The 22,429-nt window shown below is 30.0% G+C and overlaps 1 protein-coding gene across 4 annotated transcripts in view; it reads right to left on the bottom strand.

Moving 5' to 3' along the window:
* The window catches only part of LOC129960394 (protein prickle-like), a 236,712-nt gene that overhangs the window by 2,322 nt on the left and 211,961 nt on the right, over positions 1 to 22,429 (bottom strand). For all 4 annotated transcript variants that reach the window (XM_056075976.1, XM_056077414.1, XM_056075269.1 and 1 more), the window contains 4 exons: positions 16,107 to 16,349; positions 7,536 to 7,739; positions 1,829 to 2,165; positions 37 to 229 (listed from right to left, as the gene is read on the bottom strand). In XM_056075976.1, coding sequence (XP_055931951.1) covers positions 37 to 229; positions 1,829 to 2,165; positions 7,536 to 7,739; positions 16,107 to 16,349 — 977 coding nt within the window. The remainder of the gene's footprint in view (positions 1 to 36; positions 230 to 1,828; positions 2,166 to 7,535; positions 7,740 to 16,106; positions 16,350 to 22,429) is intronic.

Raw genomic sequence — 22,429 nt, 5'->3', positions numbered from 1 at the left:
TTTTCAGATGCAAAGAATGCAGGAAAGTCTGCCTACTTGTTTGAGGAACTATTTTTATTCTCTGTCTCTTGAGTGTTGTTGGGTTTCTCCACGGAATCCCTCGGCGCGGCGTTCCGATATGGAACGAGAGGACTGCGTGGAACAAGTGGACTCGAAGTACGATTTTCATTTCCATAATTATTGGCCTGGGACGGTTTGTTTCTTTTGTTGTTACTGCTTTGGTCACCAACTTGAAAAGAAACAAAAAGTCATGACAGGAGACAACAATAAATAATAAAATTGCATATTATATATATAACTGCCATACATTATTATATAGCCATATATTATATATAATTAGCCATCATTTATAAAATAATAATCGAATTTGGTCTACCCAGAAAACTAGCCATTGACCTCTATGTAAAATATACAAGTATACAAAATTGAACGATTTCTTCATTCCCTTGCATGTGAATCTAAAGAATATATCATAAAAATATCATTCATTATATCTATAGAATTTGCTATAAATGTCACTTAAAATTTGTTATATTTCCTTTGAATTCTTAATATGTTATACGCCGAAACTGAGATTACAAATTTGCGAATCCATTATGAGTTATCTTCCTAAAGAAATTTACAATTCACATGCCATTTAAGATTAAAATGTTTTTATACACTGATAATGCCTTATATTTGAAGTACACATCCTTTAAACATCATGTCATTCTTAAGAAACAAATTCACCAATCTGAAATCTCAGTTTGATGAATCCTTCCTTCCGTGTAGTTCTACCTGCATGTTGTTAGAACTACACGGAAGACGGATAAATACCCTTCATAAAAATCGGAAGAAAAAAAAATGTTACATTGGAATGTGTCGTTAGCAGTACAATAAAATAGATACAAATATCTCAGTCTTGCAATGAACATTTTAGTTTTAAAGTACAGAACTTGTAATATAATTTATAGCTTTGGAAGATATTATAAAGAATTGCATGGTTATTTGTATTTAAAACAATGATGAAAACGATAGAAATCAAATATTAAATGACTACTCTTAGAAGTGATGTGTCTTATTCTTATAAGTTCATAGGCAAATAAGCACACAGTTCTCGATTATTAAATAAACTGATGACCCAGTCAAATTCTCAATCGATTTATACGGCGGATTATCCAAAACCTGGACTATATTTTAAAATGCACATCTGAGATATTGTGCATTTTCTTTTGCAAAATTCTTTAATGTGTTTTTTATATATTTATTCAGGAATAATAACGCGAATCAAACTGCAAGTATATTTGTACGATCTGCAATGATATTTTACATGTTTACATGTTTTATAAACATGGAATTTCTGTAATCGATACTCCATCTTCATTTCCTATTGTTCTATAACTTTGTTGTTTTGCATACTTTTATATTATTCGAAAGTCGTCAAAATTTAATTATCAGTTATTTGATTGAATGATTTAATTTGGGTTCAGTGCAAATGACGCCAGTTGTTAAACAAATTTAACAAAAAACAATTAACCTCAAAATTCCATAATATTTATAATAATGAATCGTAATTAAGATAAAAAGATTTACTTTTTATCAATTTAATAAAAATGCGTTTTAAAACATTATTTCAATACAACATTCAACTTTGAAGAAAGATGCGATCATCTATATTTCTTATTTTCTTTCTCATGTAAAAAGCGTCGCATTTTTTAATTTTTAATCAGCCTAAATTACAGTTTAATGAATCGCCTAAATCAGAATTTATATCATTAAATACAAAAAAAAAAAATCTTTAAAAACTTCCCTTAATATATTCAGAATCAGACATCTTATAGTTAGTTACCTTTGCTGCAATGGACGGAACAGTATATAAGCCCTTTCCTGGGCAGAAATGGTCTCCCTAGCAAAGATAGGTGGCAGGCATGGCATCGAAAGCAGTTTTCTGTGGCATGCCAGTGCTGTCCTTCGTGTGACATCTGACCTTGGTCCACACCTATGGGATCACCACAGGCATCACAGTACTCTGCGAAAGTGGCATCGAAGCAATGCAGGCAAAAAGGTCGTCCATCCCGCATTACATATCTCTCGCCACCCAGTTGCCTGTCACATTCGAAGCAACAGAAATGCCGCATGTGCCACGCTCGACCCTCAGCTTCCGTGCACTCATCAGCAAATATGATCTAGTGAATAAAATTTTGATGATGTATAGCATTATTTTATTTAAACACAGCAAAAGAAAGAAAAAAAAAAAAAACCTTTGCAATTCGGCTCAAGTTTATATGGCCATATCTTGAATGACTGACAGCATAGCTGCAAGTCATATTGAGGTGTTCCTGCGCCCCTGGCAAAACTGCCAAGCTACCTCCCTCCTTCCGATGTGATACATTTTATTAATTTCATCCCCTCCCTGACTCCCCTGGAAATTTGGCCAATTATTTTTTAAAACTGTTCTGCGATTTTAATAATTTTGTAAATATATTAATGGAAAGGATATATTTTTGAAAAATAACACTGTATTGAAATACACTGATAAAAAACACTGTACAAATATTAAGCATATCTTTGCAATGAATAAATTATAAATTGTACAAATTTTATTAAATTTTAAATTTTTTTCCACAAAGAGAGAAATTTGTCCTTTTTTATATTAAACCTTTTTTATGTACACAGCCAATCTTAGCAATCTAATTTTTAAACTTTGTCAGTAATCTGCCCGGGCTTTCGGAGAGGCCAATCTCGTCACTTAGTATGGCCCTGCATTGGTCAGATTTGAGCTCCCTGTAAATTAAACAATTTTATGATGCACACTATATAGTAAATTTCTTGTGATGGAGGTATAATCATATTTGAGAAAAAGATTTAGCGCCAAATTTAGTTCACAGTATGTACGAATCTAAGAGCGACACCACAACTGATTTTATGCTTTTTATTGTTAGAAAGGAAAAAAAAAAAAAAAAAAAAAAAAAAAAACCCCACGAAATTAACACCTTTCGCTTCAAATGCAGAGTTTTATTCTACAGAAAATTTATTAAATGTATCCAAAAACTAAATTTTTATCAAATGCAACTGTTGAATTTTAAATACATTTTAAATCTATGGACAGAACTGAGAACAAAGCTACTGAAAGAGGGTTTCTTTGCTTTTGTCGATTTATCATTGAGTTTCCTTATATTCTTCCATTATAATACTCCAACCTGGATTCTAAAACCAACTTACTTATATTTCTAGCACTCGAAGTGATCTTAAATAATGTGTAAGCAGCCTCTGGCAACCAGCTGTTTCACTGAGATTAATGCATTGTGTTTAATTTTGATTATATCTCTTAAGCATAGTTTGATATAGATCATTTTCCCCACAAAGTACTTTTAAACAAGAATTTGTGGCATACATTAAAGTTTTGTTACTTAATTAGTTATAATAAAAACTTTTCACTTGTTCTATTTATTGTGTAAATGAGTCTTCTTCAAGGAGTCAAGTCCCATGACATCATAGTGCCATTGAAAATGTGTATGTGGATAATTTAATATCACATTGAATATTATCTTCTACGGTAATATATCTTATGTTTGACATAGACTGAGCAGAAAATGAATAGAAAAAACCCACATGATTAAATATTTGACGAAACAATGAAAACTGCTTGAATTTCGTTGCAATAACAACACAAAAATGTTAAATCGTATGCAAAAAGAAACATAGAAAATGCAGGAAAACTCTGCCGGATAATTAAATTGGTGTCATCAAAAAGAAATTTTTTTAAATAGAATTAAAATTAGCTTTAAGCAAAAATATTTTCATGAGTTATCACGAAAAATGTTAATTAATTTTTAATTAATTGAAATTTTATAAAATAAATCATTCCGAATGCACATTCCCACTGTCCAAAATAGATATGTGCCTCGAATGCCAAGAGCATACGAATAAACAACAATCCATTCCCCCACCCACCCTCTTTAAAAGTGGAGTATACTTGTTTTTCAAGCAAATGGAATGCCCACTCTTTCCACTTCATTGTATGTACACTTGAGCAAGCACGTTTTGTGTTTTAGTAAAGAAAATATTTTGAAAACAATTGTGTATATATTTTGAATTACTTCCATTCAATCGAATGAAAATAAAATCTACAATTTTGATGTCAAGATTATATAACAAATCTAATTTTTCTTAGTATTTTGAAGTTACCTTGGTCTCATAAATACAGGAAGAGAAACAAATAATCAAAGTTAGTGCACGAATTCACTTCATAAATACTAAGATACTAGATAGTAGATACAATAGATAGTATTCATAGATACTAGAGACAAATCTGCAATATATTAAAATTCTCTGATAAAGCATTTTTTTAGTTACTGCGATCAACGCACGAAGAGACAAACTGACAGGCACTCTTTAATTTGGCTCAGTTTTATAAATATAATAATAATTAATAATAAAAGCCTATTGGTCACATTTCACTAGCCTAACTCTTTCCGTTTTTGAGTTATCGTGTTCCCATACACACGGACAGTGAGTCAGGCATACTTTCCATTGATGGATATCGGCCAAAATTTAATGGTCTACATAGCAATTTTCACCCTCTAACTTATTTAATTGTCAAGTTGTGTTTTACAGAAAGACCCATAAACATTATCCAAAAAATAAAGCGTTTATTTATCGTTCTCAAAGGAGATCTAAAATGAGAAGATTCATTTAAATCTCGAGAATAAATTTTATTGGTCATTATAATATTTACTTTTCGCATATTTTGTAAAATCTCAAATATGATTAAATAAAAAGAAATACGCTGATAGTTTGATAACATTTTACTATGCCATAATTCATTCAATTATTTATAATAATTTAATATAGAACTGTTCTATAAACATCTGCAATTTTATGTACTTAAAACTTTCAGTTCGTTCGTTTTTACGTAATCTTTCAAAATTCCTTTTTTTAAAACTAGTTTTTTTTTTTTTCAAAATAATTTTTTAGAAATAAATCTTTTCAGAAAATAATATACTTTTTTTTTAAGACGAGGAAGGCATGATAATATTACATAACTCATCAAGAAGTTTTCTGAAAAAAGTGTGACTGTGAAGTTAAAGAAAAAGAATAACTTTTAACAGTCAAATACATAAAGAAGCTAACCCCTCTTAAGAAAGGACATCACGCATTGAAATGCGGAGAAAAAAATCAGATGAGTAATTTCGTATTTTATGTAAAACTCAGCTTAAAATACCTCTTCTGATTTTTTTGAAATATAGTTTATATTTAGAAAACGGCAGATTCCTTCATTTGAGAAGCCTAGTTTGCATTCAGTACACACAACCTAACACAGAGAATTCTTTTCTCATGTTTACTAGACAAGGTGGAATTCAATAGATTGCTTTTTGTTTAGAATTCCCGAAAGCACAAGATCAATCAATCTACTTTTTAAATTTTATTTTTTATCTCTTTCTTTTTACAATAGCTTTAAATAAAAATGATTCTCTTGTTCTTTTAAGGAATAGAAATGTTTTCCATTAGAAGACCAACAGCAGTTCACCAGAATTTAATAATAATAACAAAAGAAAAGAGAAGGAATTTCAATCTATTTCGTGTCATTTTATTTAACAAATCGATTTTTCAATTTAACAGGAATGCTATCAGTTTCAATGAAAATAGAAAACACAGTGAACGTGATGAGATTAGTTATTTATATAATTGTAATCGAACAATAACTTACAAATAATAAAATAAGTACAGCATTAATTACCAAGAAACAAACAACGAATTAACTGGGAGCAACAGACATTATAGTTTTCGTTTTAAAACAAAAATAAAATCACCTTTCGCAAACTCGAAGCTATGTGAATTTTGAAATCGTAAAAGCTTATGTATTTTTTCGTTTCATACGTTCCTGTTGTAAAGTCAATTCATGCTCATATTTGAGAGGGTCCTACCAATATTTCTGTTCCGATTTGTTTTAAATTCTAATAATTTTTTTTCCATCAATAATCTTATTGGATTCAAATGTTTTTCCCTTCTTAATTTATATTTTTGTTCATCTTCTTTCTATTTTTTTTTTACCTTAAGCCTTTTGTTTGTACTTTCGAACAGTTTTTTAAAATCTTTTTTTATCTTTGTGCTTCAAATAATAACTTTTTTTTTTCATCCCTGATTTTCATATCGCCACGAAGAAAATACAATTTAAGAAAATAATTTGGTTTATTTTTAAAAGGTAAAATAAAGACAAAATGTGCTCCAATTCTTCTTCAAAGATAAAGGATTAAAAAGTAATATAAGAAAAAAGAACTAAAGCACGTGTAACTTCTGGAATTTTTTGATGCTGATCATTTTTACATATATTATCAAAAAATGTTTATGTTCTTTTTATTTATTTAACTAGTTGCTTCAAACTTTTAAATTTAGGTCCACGTGCATGCAATCATTTTCAAAGTATTCATTTTTTTTTTTTTTTTTTTTTTTTTTTTAATGAGGCAGGCCATACTTTTATCTGTCCAAATTTTTCCGACATCACATAATTCTAAAAACATCATATTCTTCAAGCGATAAAAAAAAATTTAGTGTCCCCTCTACGACTTTCTCCTGAACATACATAAAAGAATGTTAAGTAAAAGGATGATTAAAAATTATTTCTGTTATTTATCAAGACAATACCATTATTTATCAATAAAATAGCATTATAAACTTTCAAAATTAACATTTCTACTATCGGTTTTAGTAATTTCTTTAAATTATTATTTCGGAAAAATTATTTTCAACCCGTCTTGAAATATAGAAATAATAAGACAGAAAGAGAAAACTATAAAACAGAAATGAACTCTTCAGAATGAAAAATTCCACCATACCAATATGAATACTTTGATATTATTACTTTTTTCCTGCTTTCAACAAATAGAGATGTTTAGTGATACGATAGAATTCTATCTAAAAGAAGTTTGTACTAACAATATTGTTTATAATAGCAGCCAATGGCACCTCTAGCAGTTTTCATGGTGAATTACTTATATCTAATCTCTACAAAGAATATTGGTGAAAAAAGAATGATTTTTTTCTTTGTCTCAAATGTGTATTATTTCATTGAATTTTGAATGAAGATTTGTTTATTTTAAGCCATCGTTCGCTTTAATTTGCTGAAACTTTCTTTATTTCTAGCCGTATGTCGCTTGTAGTTTGAAGTAATGTAATATGCAACTAATGGCGATGATAATGCCACCACACATGTCACTAAATTTCCATTATCTCACTACTTGCTGCCACATAACTTTTCTCTTTCATCAAAATGTGCATAGAATGCTAAAAAGCCATGCTTTATGCATAGTATCACGTGACAACACGAATTGATCTCATTCAGGTTTGTCTAAAGACAACCTATAAGAAGAATGCAAATTACATCCTCAGCGAAAGCTCATCAAGGGTCGATAACATCTACATAAGTTGTTTAATTTGCAGTTACAGTTACACAGAAATATTTACTCCGTATATACTTAACAATGTTCCCACATACAACAGAAAGCCCACTGTTACGCTCCCAAAAAATTCCAAGAAATTTGTTGAAAGTTTCTCACCTCGTCGCAGGCTGCGCAGCGGGGCTTGAGGGACTCGGCGTGATGCCTGCCGCAATACAGCTTGCCATCCTTGTAGAAGTAGATCAGGTCGACCAGGAGTTCCTTACAGACGCAACACGTGAAGCAGCCCGGGTGCCAGCAAGAAGTGGGGCCGGCCCTGGAAGCGAAAACAGCCATATCGCCACGGGATATAGATTCTTCGCACTGGAAAAGACGAAGGAATTCATTAAGAAACTGCGTAGGTGCCGGGAATGACAACACATCAAAATTCAGTCATGTTAAAGTTGTACGTCAATCATACAGGAAGGTGACAACCTTTCGCGAAAGGTCAAAATGGATTTTTTTTAATGAATAAATGAAATAAGGGTTTAAATGTTTGAAATAGGATGCAGAATACCAATTTAATAGAAACCCACAACTGAGAGGCTGTTTTTATCCATTTGAAAAAAATAATTTGAACAGGGAATGACTCAATTGAATCGGAAATTTTGATTGAATATATCAGTTTTATATGACTTAGATAGATGTTTGTAAATTAAATTGAAAAGCTAATTTTTATGCATAGTAAAAATATCCTTCACTAGAACAATTAAAGAAAAATAATAGATATTTCTGCGCATCTATCTTATATGTTAATTTAAAATAATTAGCTCTTTTAATGCGTTGTCATGATATGAGATTAATTTATTTAAATTCTCAAAGAAAATCAAAAATCTCAGGCTGAAGAAGGGAGGGGGGGGGGGGGGTAAGGCTTATTAAAAATTCATTAAATTCGAAAGTGAAAAATTATGCATTTTAAAATTCAGTTACAATAAATGTTTGAATTTCTTACATATTTTATAAGTTTTTTTTTTCTTTTCTTCCTTTTCCTGACCAAAATGCTGAAAATTAATAGCAAATAATTGAAACTTTACTCCATATAAGACATAGGCTAAGAAGTATTATGTTACAACATGAAACAGACATGGACAATTTATTGTATGATCTACGGAAAGTATTTAAGGCGTGATTAACTTCTATAAAAATAATTTGCAATTCCATCAGTGTATATTTAATTCAAGAATTCAATAAATTAACCATTTCTCCATTAATATTAAATCATCAAAATTTTACCAAAGAAAAAAATTAGAATAAAAATATGTAGAAAATGAAAACTTTCAGATACAAATCAATTTCATTCAAGCTTTTAACTCCTACTCATCTCTTAGTTTTATTACAAGGTTTCCATAAAAATTTATGTTTAAGTACTAATTAATTTATAATAACATAACATCTCACAAACGAAGTAATTTACGTGGGTTTTACTAATTGAAATGTTTTTCAATTTAAGTCTAATTATATTTAAAAAACAAATCCGCCCTATATTTTAATGTTATAACTTACCAAAAAATTCTAAATGAATATTTATATTTCCGGCAAAATTCTATTTTAATTACTAGCTAATAAACGTACGACCACGCAAAACAGCATCAAGATATTCGATCTACCCACCTCTTAAACCTAATTTTCTCCTACCAGTCGTGTTGACACAGCAGGTTGCTATGTTTTAGTCAAAAATGCAAAATACATACATTTCTACATACCTGTGGAGAACGAAGCATTGTGGCTGGTTCACACGGACGCTAGCATTTGAATCCCCCTCCCTCAGCACGCGTGGGATGCCAGGACCCTCTTCGGGGTATGATGTCATCAGGACTCCCAGATTAATCTGAACTCCCGGATCCATTTTTCACTCTCTCCCCTATCCCGTTTTGACTTTCACATTGTTCCCCCTTATCGATTCTCGCCAGGAGGTCGATACAATAGGGGTTAAAGGAATTTGGATTTGGTATTAGCGAATGCAAAAACTCCCTTACTGCGACAAAATATCCCTTACTTCCAACATAAACACTATAATTAAATTCCTTCTCTTTCCTTTTTCTTTTATTTAGCCCCTTGTAACATTTTTCTTCAGTAAAACTTATAATTTACTGTGTTGCTAATTGAGGGGAGAGCAAATGCAAGAACCCAATCCCTCTCTTTCATTGCTGTTTTTTCAAATTATGCTAATATTCAAATTTATCCAGAATACAAAAGGAAAAAGAAAGAATTTATCATCATTATCCTTAGTCTTCTTGCAGCTCTCAGAGAAATATACATTAGACATTATAATGCAGCTTAAAGTTCTAAAAGATCTAAAGTTATATTTGTGACTGCAAATCATATTTATTAGAAATGCATTTATACTGTTAATGAAACTTCTGCAAGAATTAACAATCGGAGCATAATTTTTAATTACTTATCTTAATCCTTTTAGCATGTTAAAAGTACAAATATACTTTGGATTTATATAATCTTCTATAAAAACTTTTTATTGGACTTCAGCTTTCACTTCAAGCTGATCTTGAATTAATGCTATTTGTTACATGCCATTTTCAGCTGACCAATCTTTCTTAGAGAAGATAATAACTCTACTAACTTCTAGTATAATTAATAACTCCAATTACTTCAGAATTTATAAAACGGTTCAATCATGAATAGAGCCAAACCTCGCTTAACGAGCACCTAGTATAACGAATGACTCATATAAAGAGCAAAACAAAAAGTGACTCGCTTAAGGAGCGATGTTTCGTAGAACGACAGACAGAGTTACCGCGACATCACGTACTAGATTGACAGGTGTCAGGCCGTGTTAAGGACTTGTTTGAAGATAACTCTTATATCAACATGAAAGAAGTTTTATCTAGATAGCGTTGTCGAACACGATTCCAAAGGGTTGGAATAACTCTTGTGGTGCTTTAATTCGATGAGATTTTATCCCTGGCCAAAATTATGGGGATAGAAGTGGATAGCAACGGCATCGATTAGTGATGGAAGAATACAGGCAGAACTACCGATAAGTTTAAAGTGGTGCATTGTGTATCTCAGCAGAAAGCTGGAGAGGAGATAGATTTAGTCAGGAAAAGAAGAAATAATAGCCTCAGCAAAGCAACAGCCTTCCAGAGAAATAAGGAAGATGCTGAAAGCATGGGAAATTATTGCATCATTTGTTGAGAGTTACTGCTCTATCAACCTATAAGGCAGTAACTATGCACAAAATAAATTCATTTAAAAATAATGCTGTGTCCCATTTTCATCAAATTTCGCAGTCAAAGACAAATGTCTTTTGACAATTTTCTTGTAAAAAAGCATGCATTACAATTAATAAGTTGAATTAATCTAAATTTGTTTCAGTATTTCTTTTTTCGGAATAGAATGCATTATCCTATTTTACGTGGATTTCTAAAGAAAAGAATTGCTTCGCCTTAACGAATATTTTGCATTACAATTACGATTCGGGAATAAATTATCCTCGTTAAACAAGAGTTTTCGCTGTATTTTGAAAATCCAATGAAAGCCAAAAAAATTTACGATTTCTTTGTTAGTTATTTTTATCCAATAAATAACAAAAAGAAGAAAAATTCCTCTCGGAAGATGAAGATAGATGCCTATAATCCGGATATACACGAGAGAGAAAATTTCGTTTTCCATCCGCGATTTCTCTTTTACTTTCATAAAGATAAGAGTTAATAGAGTTACAAAGGTTCGAAGAGATTACACGAAGATAGCTTTCAACATGGTATCGAAAGTAAAAGCTAAAAGATAGTCGAAATGTAAAATTCTTTTCAATTCTTAAACTCTAAGAAACTAAAGATAGATAAAACTTAAGTAGTTCATTATAGTGAGGAGATAATTCGTCTAATTTGAGTTATTTTCGCTTTTTAATAGTAAAGAATTAATGGCGAAACACAATTTCACACTTCCTTTGATCTGAATAGTCCATCTACGAAAACTCAGCCCAGAATTTCAACCTTTGCCCATACATTATATCGTTCGTTCACTGGCTTAAATCTAATCAAAATTAATACAGTTATCGTATTAATAATATAACAAGGGCAAAGCTTTGTTGTTTAAGAAACACGTATATAATTCAGATATAATTCTTATAAAGAATCTACCTAAAATACACGGGTTAAAAAAAGGCAAATTTAATTTTCCCACGAATATTAAAATTATAGTTTAAAAAAAATTAAAACTAAATATGTTTAAGGTAGCGGCATAGAAAGGCATCAGAAGAGTGCAATTTTCAGACATCTTTATGATTAGGGATGGGCTCTGATTGGAAGATAAAAGCGCCGTATTTATATACCGAATCATCATTTGTATAAAGAGATTTTTAGAGCAGATGCGACTTATTTAATCCTTTGCAACGAGGATCAATTTGAGTTCTCTTTCTACTTAATTTCAAATTTCGTGAAATGGCAATAGGTTTCAAAGTTAACTTCCAGTTATGAATTCAATAAATAAATGTTTTGATTTTTCTTCTCATTTGTATAAGAAAATTGAAACCTCGTTGAGGGAAAAATTGTAAATGGTATGAAAAATAAAAGTAAAGCGATTTCGGAGAAATTGCAAAGAATTTTATAGTTCTCCAGTTCCAAAGGATGGTCCTCTAAAGATTAGAAATTTAATTAAATGAAATGAACCCATTCAGTCATGTTAAATACATGCTCATCTTGATTAAAGCAAATTAATATAAGTAATTCTATTGAAAAAGCATTTTTTTAAAGCTTATAATTTCTAAAAACTATCTTGACAATCCCATAAAGACGAGAAAGCAAATACGGAATTTTTTATTTTGTTGAAATTATAAACATGATTCGGTTGAATATTTTTAAAAATATTTGAATTGAGACACGGTGTGAAAACAGCCATATGGGAATAATTTAAAACACATTCTTATGTTTGTTGAAAATCGCTTTTATAAATGTCTATTTCGATACTAGCAGCCAATCATTTACGAAAGACGAATTTCGACAGGAACAAATAACAGATATAGTTATTTCGGAATTTTGTTTAATATTTTGAAGAATTTTTCATTTTTTCTGCAGACTGAACTTAGTGGGTGGGAATAGTTATAAATACATTCCTTTGGCATCCGTCTTTTTTTGTTATGATTTTGTAAAATTCGATTCACTTGGTTGGTCTCAAAAAATTGTTGACTATAGAATTTATTTTATTCTCAATAAAGCTCTGAAGTAAGAAAGTTGTAAATGCTTGCATTTTTGAATTCTTAAGGCAATAGTTTGCAGGATATGTTCAAAATAGTGTTTTAACGAAACAACTAGTATTTCTACTCAATATAACATGAGATCAGCATGCAGCCAGGAATGTAATTGTAATTTTTTTTTTATAATCATTATGTGGAAAAAAAGTTTTAAATAACTTATTTACGATTTCTTTGATACGATGATCTAATGTAATATTCAGCCAAAAATTTCATATTTCTCTATATACGGTTTCTTTATACACGGTTAATTATTAAGAAACATCATAAAGAATTTCCATACGAAATCTCGGATAATACTCCTTCAAGTGAGTCAAAAAACTCGACAACTGTTTTCCCCGAATAATCCAAAATTTCAGCGTTTTTTTTTTTTTTTTTTTTTTTTTGTACAGCTTTAACTTTAAAGTTTTGAATGCCTATTTCATGGCTTTACGATTAATAATATACCTGATATTGATAGACTTTCTGATATTGGTTCCTATTTGGTCTCAAGTATAAAAAAATAATAATAACAGCTTCACTTTCATTTCTCTGTGATTTAAAAAAATATAGTTATAACTAGGAATAATGCGATCGATCATTTTTTCCCCCCTAATAAGCGAAATATTGATTAGTATTATTGTAAAAATGATTACAATACCATTCTTCGGCAAATCCTAATGAAACATTTCAAATTAGAACTTGGTAAACTTATGCAATACGCGACCCTAAGTGTATATGCAAGTAGAGAAACAAAGCGGGAGAAAAAAGCATTAATTGGTGATAAATTAATTTAATAATTTCAAAACTTTTAATGTCATATTTCAAGCTAACACGGTTTTGTCCATTTTTTTCTTTTTTTTATCAATATTATATAACAAAATGTATAACAAAACGCTCATTCTACGCATTTATTCTAGTTCACTTGGAGTGGAACCCATAATTTAAGAAACTCTAACTTAAAACCAGATTTTTTAAATGTCATCTTTTTGTTTAAAGATTCTGATAAATTTGCATTTTTCGGGATCGAAAATTTATGGGGTCAAGATTTAACTAGTTAGTACTAGCAAGTAGTAGTTGCTATGTAATTCGAAATATATAACTAAAATGGAGGTAGAGTTATTTTTTTCTTATTTAAGTAATTGTAGATAATTGTTTCTTCTTATTCTTATGTATCATTACGAAATAGCGGATAGTTATAATATTAAAAATTGATTCAACGAATAAATATATGTTGAATAGCAGAACTCACAGAGCGAAAAAATAATTAATATATGGAAAACAATCAGAAAATTGTCATAAAAATATATGATTTGCTACAAAATCCAATTTAAATCGAAAATATTTAACAAAAAGAATGTTTTGGAATAAAATTCTGTCATCAATTATTGGAAAATGCTAAAAAAGAAATATATCCAGAAATTTGTTACCCGATATCTGAGAAGCACACATAGTATACTCCAAAGAAATTCAGCAATATTTAGTGATTTCACAACAGATTTCTCGTTTTATTCTCAGATTTTATATTGTTTGTTTAAAAATAAACTGATGAGATAAATGTGAAAATAGTTTCAATCCTTTAAAAGACCATTTCTTTCTTCCATTAATAATTTTTTTTGTATCTGAGATTCATTTAGAAAAATGATTCATTAATAATAAGTTAATTAAAAAAATTAAACATTCATAATTAGTTAGCAAATCAAGATACTCCATTATGATGTGAAACACTGGATTGAAATATCCAGGTTTTTATTTGATCGGAAAATTCAGCGAGAATTAAAAGCAATCAACATAAAGTGTCTACAAATGTTGACGAATATAAGTATGCTTTTTCATATCAGAAGAAATGAAATTTCAACATTTTCTCTACATTCTTTATCAAGGAATCAAAAAATTACATATTTTGTACGGGGAAGTATGGGGTACATTAAAATGTGAAGTTCTAGCAGCATAATAACAAGAAAGGTAAACAACTATTCGATGACTTGAAAAATCTCTTTCCAAGAATAAATAATAAAAGAACGCAAAAATATTTTTATTTATTCAGATGGTTTTATTTCTAACGGATTGCAAAGGACTCTTTCTTAGCTTAAAATGGAGAACGTGTTTTCTAATTAAATTTACATTCTTCTCATATTTATTTGCTTACATTTTCTTATTAATTTCGTCTTCATTTCTGTTTAAAGTAGAAAATAAAACTAAAGCTGCATATGAGATGTTTGTTAATCATTTAATTAAATAAAATTTATGTATCATCATCCAGAAAAATCATTCTAATATTTTTTACATATTGCAGCAAATTTAATCACTGATGAATTAATTACCGATTTGATTTGAAATAAACAAATCTTCACTTTATAAGCACAACGGTCTATACAAACTCCAGGGAAAAATAAATAATAATAAAACAAATTCAACTACTGTAATAAACGAAATAAGTCGTATATAAATGCCAATGAATCAAAAATAGTTTAAGAATAATATAGCTTTCTTTCGAATACTTATATAAAGAAATGCAAAACAAGTTATATTTCATTACAATTGTTTAAAATTTTCAGTTTGATTTTAGCATTAACAAATAAATCTAAAATCATGAAGCAGAAACTTGTATAGATATAGAAATGTGAAATAAAGCTGTTTTTAAATAAAATTCTTTATTTTTTTCCCGCTCGAAATCTTTTTTTAAATGTAGAAAACTTTACAGATTTTATTAACGTAAACAAAACACAATTATTTCAAAGTGAAAAAGAAGTGAAGGAATAAAGCGTTAAATAAAATGGAATTTCCATTTTTTTCCATTTCATTTTTTTAATTTAATTTTCACTTAAAATTTTAAATTTAGTGAACTTAAGCACCTTTCAAGACTTTTTTTAAATGATTTTCCTTGCAAATGTTGAAGAACATGAGAAGAGGCAATATAACAACAGTTTCTGCTGACTCGATATTTTTATTTATATTTTTTTAAGCGATCCCACGATTAATGAAGCCTTGAATCAAAAGAACATTATAAATGAAATATAATGAGTCATATTTATGTTACATTATTATTGCGATTAATCGATGTTTAATCTGATATCACAAAACTTTAACTATCAGGATTAACATTCCCACTTGAATATTTAGAATAATTCATTTAATGTTACTTTTCTTGAACGACGATAACGGGATAATTATGTCACCTCAGATCATCGACCTCTTTGCTTTTATAAATTAATGTTAAATGAAAGTGTCCTTATAATGCTTTTAATATCAAGATATTTTATGACATCATATATGAGGTTTTTCTCGGAGTTAGGGATTCCTTGCGAGTCATGTGCCATTAGTCCTCTGAGTAAATATACAATTAATACATTTCATAAAGCGGATGTTGCCAACTCTTCGAAATATTTCTGGCACATGGTCAAATATTTTTACAAAATTTAAATTACTCCATTGGGATTAGTTCCATTTAGTAATTAATTTGATAACCCAAAGAATTTTAATTTTTAAAAAATATAATGCCTTACATTTCGACAGGGTTGTGGCTCTGTGAGTTGTTTGATGGTGCCCCTTCCCAGAGCTTCTTTCTTCCTCTGCTGCGAGAAGAGACGGAGCTCTTTTTTCTCATCTTCATGCAAAGCATTACAATAGCGGACTTCATTGTCGTGAGGCGGCAACTGATGCAGGAGTTGTTTGATGCGGTACTTCTCGCCAACACTGTTCACGTAAGGCACTTTTGCTTCTGGAATACCACTGAAGTATAAGTGTACCTGAAATAAGAGAGATATTATTGTTTTGAAATGAAAAAAAAGTCTAAATACAATATGGTTTTAAAAAAAAGATATTTGTATACTTGCATAATAGCTGGAAAACATTGCCTTGTTTACTACCATTTCTCAAATTATCTATTTTGGGAAAGATTTGTAATACAAAGCAAAAATAAACGGGGAAAATATTTCTTAATGTATTTATGTAATTTATGCCTTATACGATACTTGAGCACTATATATTATGATAGATTTAAAATACAGTACTTTTCAATGTGAAAATAAAAGAGATGATTATTGATTTCCAACAATCGATATTTTCTCAAATCTCCTAATGTTATTGTACATTTTCAAGGGAAAAAAGGGAAACTGAATGGCCTCAAACTCCCGTTACTCCAAATAGGCATGGATAAAATGAACAGCCTTTTTGGGTAGGAAATTTTACTAACCATGTATCATACATTCTTGAGCTTCAACTGCGATATAATCCATTAACCCCATGGAACTGCAATTTATATTCAGTTATCAGCACTGCTCAGGCAGACAATTTAATTTCTTAGTTTTAAGAAGAGGGATTTATATGGAAGCTTGCGGATTTTTTTTTTCATTAAAAAAACTTTTTCATAAAGAGCATCAACTCTTAATAACTTCTGGTAAATGAATTTCATCTCATTCAATTTGGTAAGAAAATGTCCATTCATCGACATTTCGGTTCAAGGAGTTAATAATCCAGAGGATCTATCTATGCACTCTCATCATTCTCAAAGCAAAAAAAAAAAAAAAAAAAAAAAAAAAAGAAGTTAGATTTTGTGCGCCATTTTGCAGAGAATTGTTGGCTTAACATCAATGAAATCTTGTTTCTTCGTAGCATCTTTCAGTTTGACAGGGTATCAGGCCATTCCAAGCTATCCTCTATTGATTCTCATACCACATTGTCATAATTGGGGAGGCCCTTTTTCTATGAGATTAGGAATGGACTAAGAAGCAGATGACTGAAAGATCCTCTGCACAAGATTTCACTCATGTTGCCCTCTGTAAAATCTGTACCTGATTTCATATTATCCTTTGTCATGAGAATGCCGGTACATAGATTGATTATTAATAAATTCTGCTACAGCTGAATATTAGAAATGTATATTTAGCAAATACAACTCCTTGCACTGAAGAACTATTCATTTTCTTTTTGTCTATAAGGCAAAATGCGATTTTGTGCTGCCCTGTATTGAACGAATAAAAATACAAAGATTTGAATGGAGGAAGAAAAACAAGGGGAGGGAGGGAGGGAGAGATTATTAATAATCTGCCATTCTAATAAGTCACTAATTTGCAATAAAACAGGTTTTGGGTAATGTCATTTCGAAGTCTATAAGATTAATGATTCTTTGTAATGAAATAAGAATTCCATGCAGAAATCTGACATTCATTCATTAGAAGAAAAAAAAAAAAAAAAAAAAAAGAAAACGCACATAAAAATACTTTTAGAAATTAAAAACAATGTAATCATCGCAAGCTTATCAAAATTTATTGCAATGGACCAAAGCAACTTGATGGCATTGCATCAAAGTATACCTCTCGGATAGAAAGTAAAGGTTTCTCGACTACAAAGTCTCCCCCCAAAAATAAAATTTTACGACCTTTCAATTAACTTCTTATCTCTTCGTCGGTGTCATAAATGTCTAAAAGGCAATTCCAATGCACTTCGCGACTGCTCCCCCCTTTTTTTTTCCTACACGAAATAGCTTAACGAGCGTCGAACGCTCAATTTAAATGACGACTTCAGAGAACCTGGCATTCCATGCCATTCCGCAGGGAAAGCATTTCGAATTATTAATACTTTTTTTTTTCCTTCCTCCCTTCATGTTGCTGGTAGGATTCATCTGGTGACGAAACCTGTCTCACGGAAAACAAATGGATGCTTTTATCTCGAGAAAAAGATCTTTAATTAAAGTTTTTTGGTTTGGTCAAACAAACGGTAGGATGACCTTGAGCCAGCGCATCTGGGGGAGTGGGCATCTTACCATTTGTTTCGCGCTCTGTCATTATAGGCAATTCAGAGAGATACATGAGTGGCCTTTTCCTATGAGGAATGGAGGTATGTCGCCCAGAGCTCATGGTGACAACAAGACTCACGTAGGCTAAGATTTATGGTTTGTCAAGAGCACATCGTGCTTGGAGTATAACATTGGCACACATCAGATGGAACTCCTGCGCCATAAAGCAGCGAGGCTGACCCTTTCTTCCGATTAGAAAGATGAATGCTATCTCTTGGATCTAAAAAGATGCCACATAAGTAATAAACAAGGAAAAAATTGCCACCATAAACGCATTTCTCTACTAACTCAGTGTGTAGTGAAAAAGTATTAAAATGCTTATCTGCGGAGTAATAGAGCAATTGGAAAGATTGACATCAAAAAAGTTCTCTCATATCATCGTTGTTGACATCTAGGAAGGTAAAAAATATGGAGTAACAATGTAGCAAAGTAAGACAATTTACGGTAATGGACAAAAACACCCCAATTTTTATTTTAAATACGAAAGCCTATATAAGTTCAAAAATTACATAATATAATGTAAAAGAATTATTGCACTAGACTAAATTATAATACATAAACCATTTAAGTGTTCTCAAATTGAGCTACGGTGGAAAAAGAAGTAAAACTAAATTCTAAATAACTAAACAAGAAAGAAAATAGCATTTAAAAGGGGGGGGGGTAGTGGGAGACTGATCATTGCTTCGCAATAAATATCTCAGAGTGATTAAGGAAACAAAATTACAAAAGTAAATTCTAAAATTTGATGTAGCCTTTTGAAATGGTGGCACTGAATTACGTATCTCCTAGTTTAACGACAACCATTTAGTATATGGAAAAGCAACCTAATTACAACAGGAAAGTCCTTTACACGTTGGTTACAGTAGCTATCAAATTCAGTAACTTAAAAGCGAGATTGCAATATTTTAGTGAGAAGAATGAAAATGTAAAAAAATATGTATTATTATAAAAAATTATGTATATCCGTAATTACCTGAAAATTCCATGATATGAAATATTTATTAAATTACTAATTTATCACATGGTAAAAGTACATATTCATTATGAAACGATATAAAATAGGGCATTTCTGGAAACACTAGATGGCACACAGACAAGGTAATGGGGGGAAAATGTTAAAGGAAAAGTTAGAGGGAATATAAATTTCTCTGCTGTCAATGTCTCTTACATTAATTACATCAACATAATTATAACTCAGACTATTTTATTATGAAATAAACAGAAATGCTATGCTTTGTGTAAAAGAATCATTTGTTTCAAAAAATTGATGCCGGTGTTACAGAATGACGCCACTAACAACATCATATATCCAGATAAGAGAAAAGACTTTTGATGGTACTGCAGATTAAAGGTAAAGAAATTAAAAAAAAAAAAAAAAATCCAATAAAAAGTAGGAAAAGTAACAAGCAAAATCATTTTAACTGCCGATTTGCTGGGAAGGTAAAATTCAAATATAGTTCCTATAGTTTACCGATCTGAATAGAAAGAATCTGATTGCCAAGCTTACTTTGATAAGTTTGAAGGAATACTCATGAATCCAAGTAGAATACATGAACAAAAATTCGTATTTTCCCTTGTATTAGTATTGCAATGCCCTTCAAATTAGTATTCCCTTTTGATACATCTTTTTAAATCAATGTGTTTTAATGAAATGAAAATTGTTTTTTATTAGGTTAGCTGACATATTAAGTGACGATACGATAAAAAGTTGAAAGGAAAAATAAAATTAATTCTAAATCTGGAAATAAATGGGGGAAAAAATTTGTTTTTAATATAACAGGAAAAATAATAAATAAGTTCATTCTAATATTACTAAAACAAAGAAAATTCTAGCAAGTATTCAACAATTATAAAGTGATTATTTACCAATCAAACATTCAATAAAAGCTATAAAAAACGGAACATTTATTGGCAAATTAATCATTCTTAAAATCAAATTAAATGCTCGAAGGCAGTATGAGTAATAAAATAAACATATATTTGAAACGCAATTCTGCAGTTTCATCTATATTTGTTTTTTATAGCCGCTTTTCTACTTTACAAATGAATTTTGATTCCTAAATTTAATTCTCAAAAAAAAAAAAAAAAAAAAAAAAAAAGCTTCAACAAATAATTTTAAGTAATGAATTCAAAATTTGGCATACGAATAATGTAATTACTATGGAGGCAAATAATTAAGGAAAAGAAAAGAGAGAAAATTAATGATCGAGAGATATAAAAATTTCCAGAAGCGTTAACGCGAAGAATTATGACGTAATAAGCACGTAAGAATAATCTGGCAGGGGGATGGGAGCAAGGTTTCTTAATTAGTGCAGACTAAATTATAGTCTTTGAAGCAGATAATTTAGATTCCAAGAAAATTACCTTTGGGTCAAGTTCTAACTATAGACAGTAAACAACTTGACTAATTGCAATGTGTAAACTAGAGTGTTAGGACACTATATTTCATCTGATGGAAGTACACATTTTCTACCAACCCCTTGTAGAATATCCCTGTTTTATATCTTGAATGTTAAATAATTTTTTCCTTCAACCCAATAAAAAAAATTTCAATTATCAGCGATAACAGCAGCCTTTTTAGAGTAAAACCAGAAAACATTGAAACTTTTTAAAGAAAGTATATTTTTAAATTGCACAAAATCTTATTAAATTCAATTAAATTTTCCATAAGTGTAAACTAATGAACTATTCTGCAAACACGATAACGATTATTTTTTTACAGCTAATAATTGTTAAAATAATATTATTGACTGTTGTTATTATTCTAGATACAGAACAACCATCTGAACAATCAGAACAACCAAAATAAATTCCTATTGTAATGCTTGGGTATATAATAGAGTGGATACGACGATTTTTGTATATCTATAAAACATGCAATTAACGCATCGTTCAAAGATGAACGATTAAATGGCTGAAAATAATTAATTATTAATAATTTTATGCGATTTCTTGATACAACTTACAGAAACAAGATAAATGAAATCGAGGGAAACATTTAAATAGATTCAGTATATTACACAGAATTTCTCTGAAAATGTATTTGAATAATTTTTCAATGATTTTAAAGTTTCACCAGAAAAAAGGCGATTGATTCAAAATAACCAAAGCCCACTATTTATGACAATTTAGTTTTTTAGAAATAGCAAAGAGAAGCTACTTTAAACGAATTTTGAAGAGCAACACTTCAACATAACTTTCCTTCTTTTTTATAAATGAAAATATTCATTTGAAAGAGGGCAGCAAGTTATTTTCTCATAAGTTGAGATGAATCCCGATTCTCAAAAACGCTAGCATGACACTGAATTCTGAAGAGTGATCTGCCGATTCTTCAGTCATCCCTATCATCTAATCACGATTTAAAATTATAAAATTAATTCCAATCGGGTCTTCTGTGGATTGAAAATAGAGTATAAACTCGTATAAGTCGGCTTTTGTAAAGCTATCCCATTAAGCTGCAATTTTCATCATGTCAGCACAACTGTGATGAAGGTCACCAATAACAAAATGCATGCTATACATGTAAGCCGCGATTATCATCGAAGATAATAAAAATAATATTCATTACAGCGACTTCAAAAGAAAATAAAATTGAAAAATTCTCATTTTATCTGGCTCAATTTTAAGACTGTCTTCTTTATCTTCTATTTTCTAAAATTCCTCTTGCATTTAATACATGGAAAATCTTGCACGATTCAAAGAATTCACGAAATATTTCTCTTTAGAATTAACATTATTTTTGACAATTTTGAAATCAGAATTTTCTCCGTTAACCTAAATAGATAACACATAGCACTACCATTTCGATCGAATTAAAAGTTCAATTTTTGAGACGCTCCAGAGTTCGAGATAATATAAATTTTCAACAATAAAGGCTATGAATAACTTAAAATGTTGTCATTTAAGAATTTGGCAATTTTTTGAACGAGTTTGACTCGTCAAATGTTGCAAATGGATTAAAAATGTTTCGAATTCAAATGCTATCAAAAACATATACTCACATAACAGGAAATTCATATGCATAATGTAATT

This window comes from Argiope bruennichi, chromosome 1, assembly GCF_947563725.1.
Source record: "Argiope bruennichi chromosome 1, qqArgBrue1.1, whole genome shotgun sequence".
In the NCBI taxonomy this organism is placed as follows: Eukaryota; Metazoa; Arthropoda; class Arachnida; order Araneae; family Araneidae; genus Argiope; species Argiope bruennichi.
The sequence above is the reverse complement of the archived record's forward strand: the minus strand, read 5'-3'. Positions and strand labels throughout refer to the sequence as shown.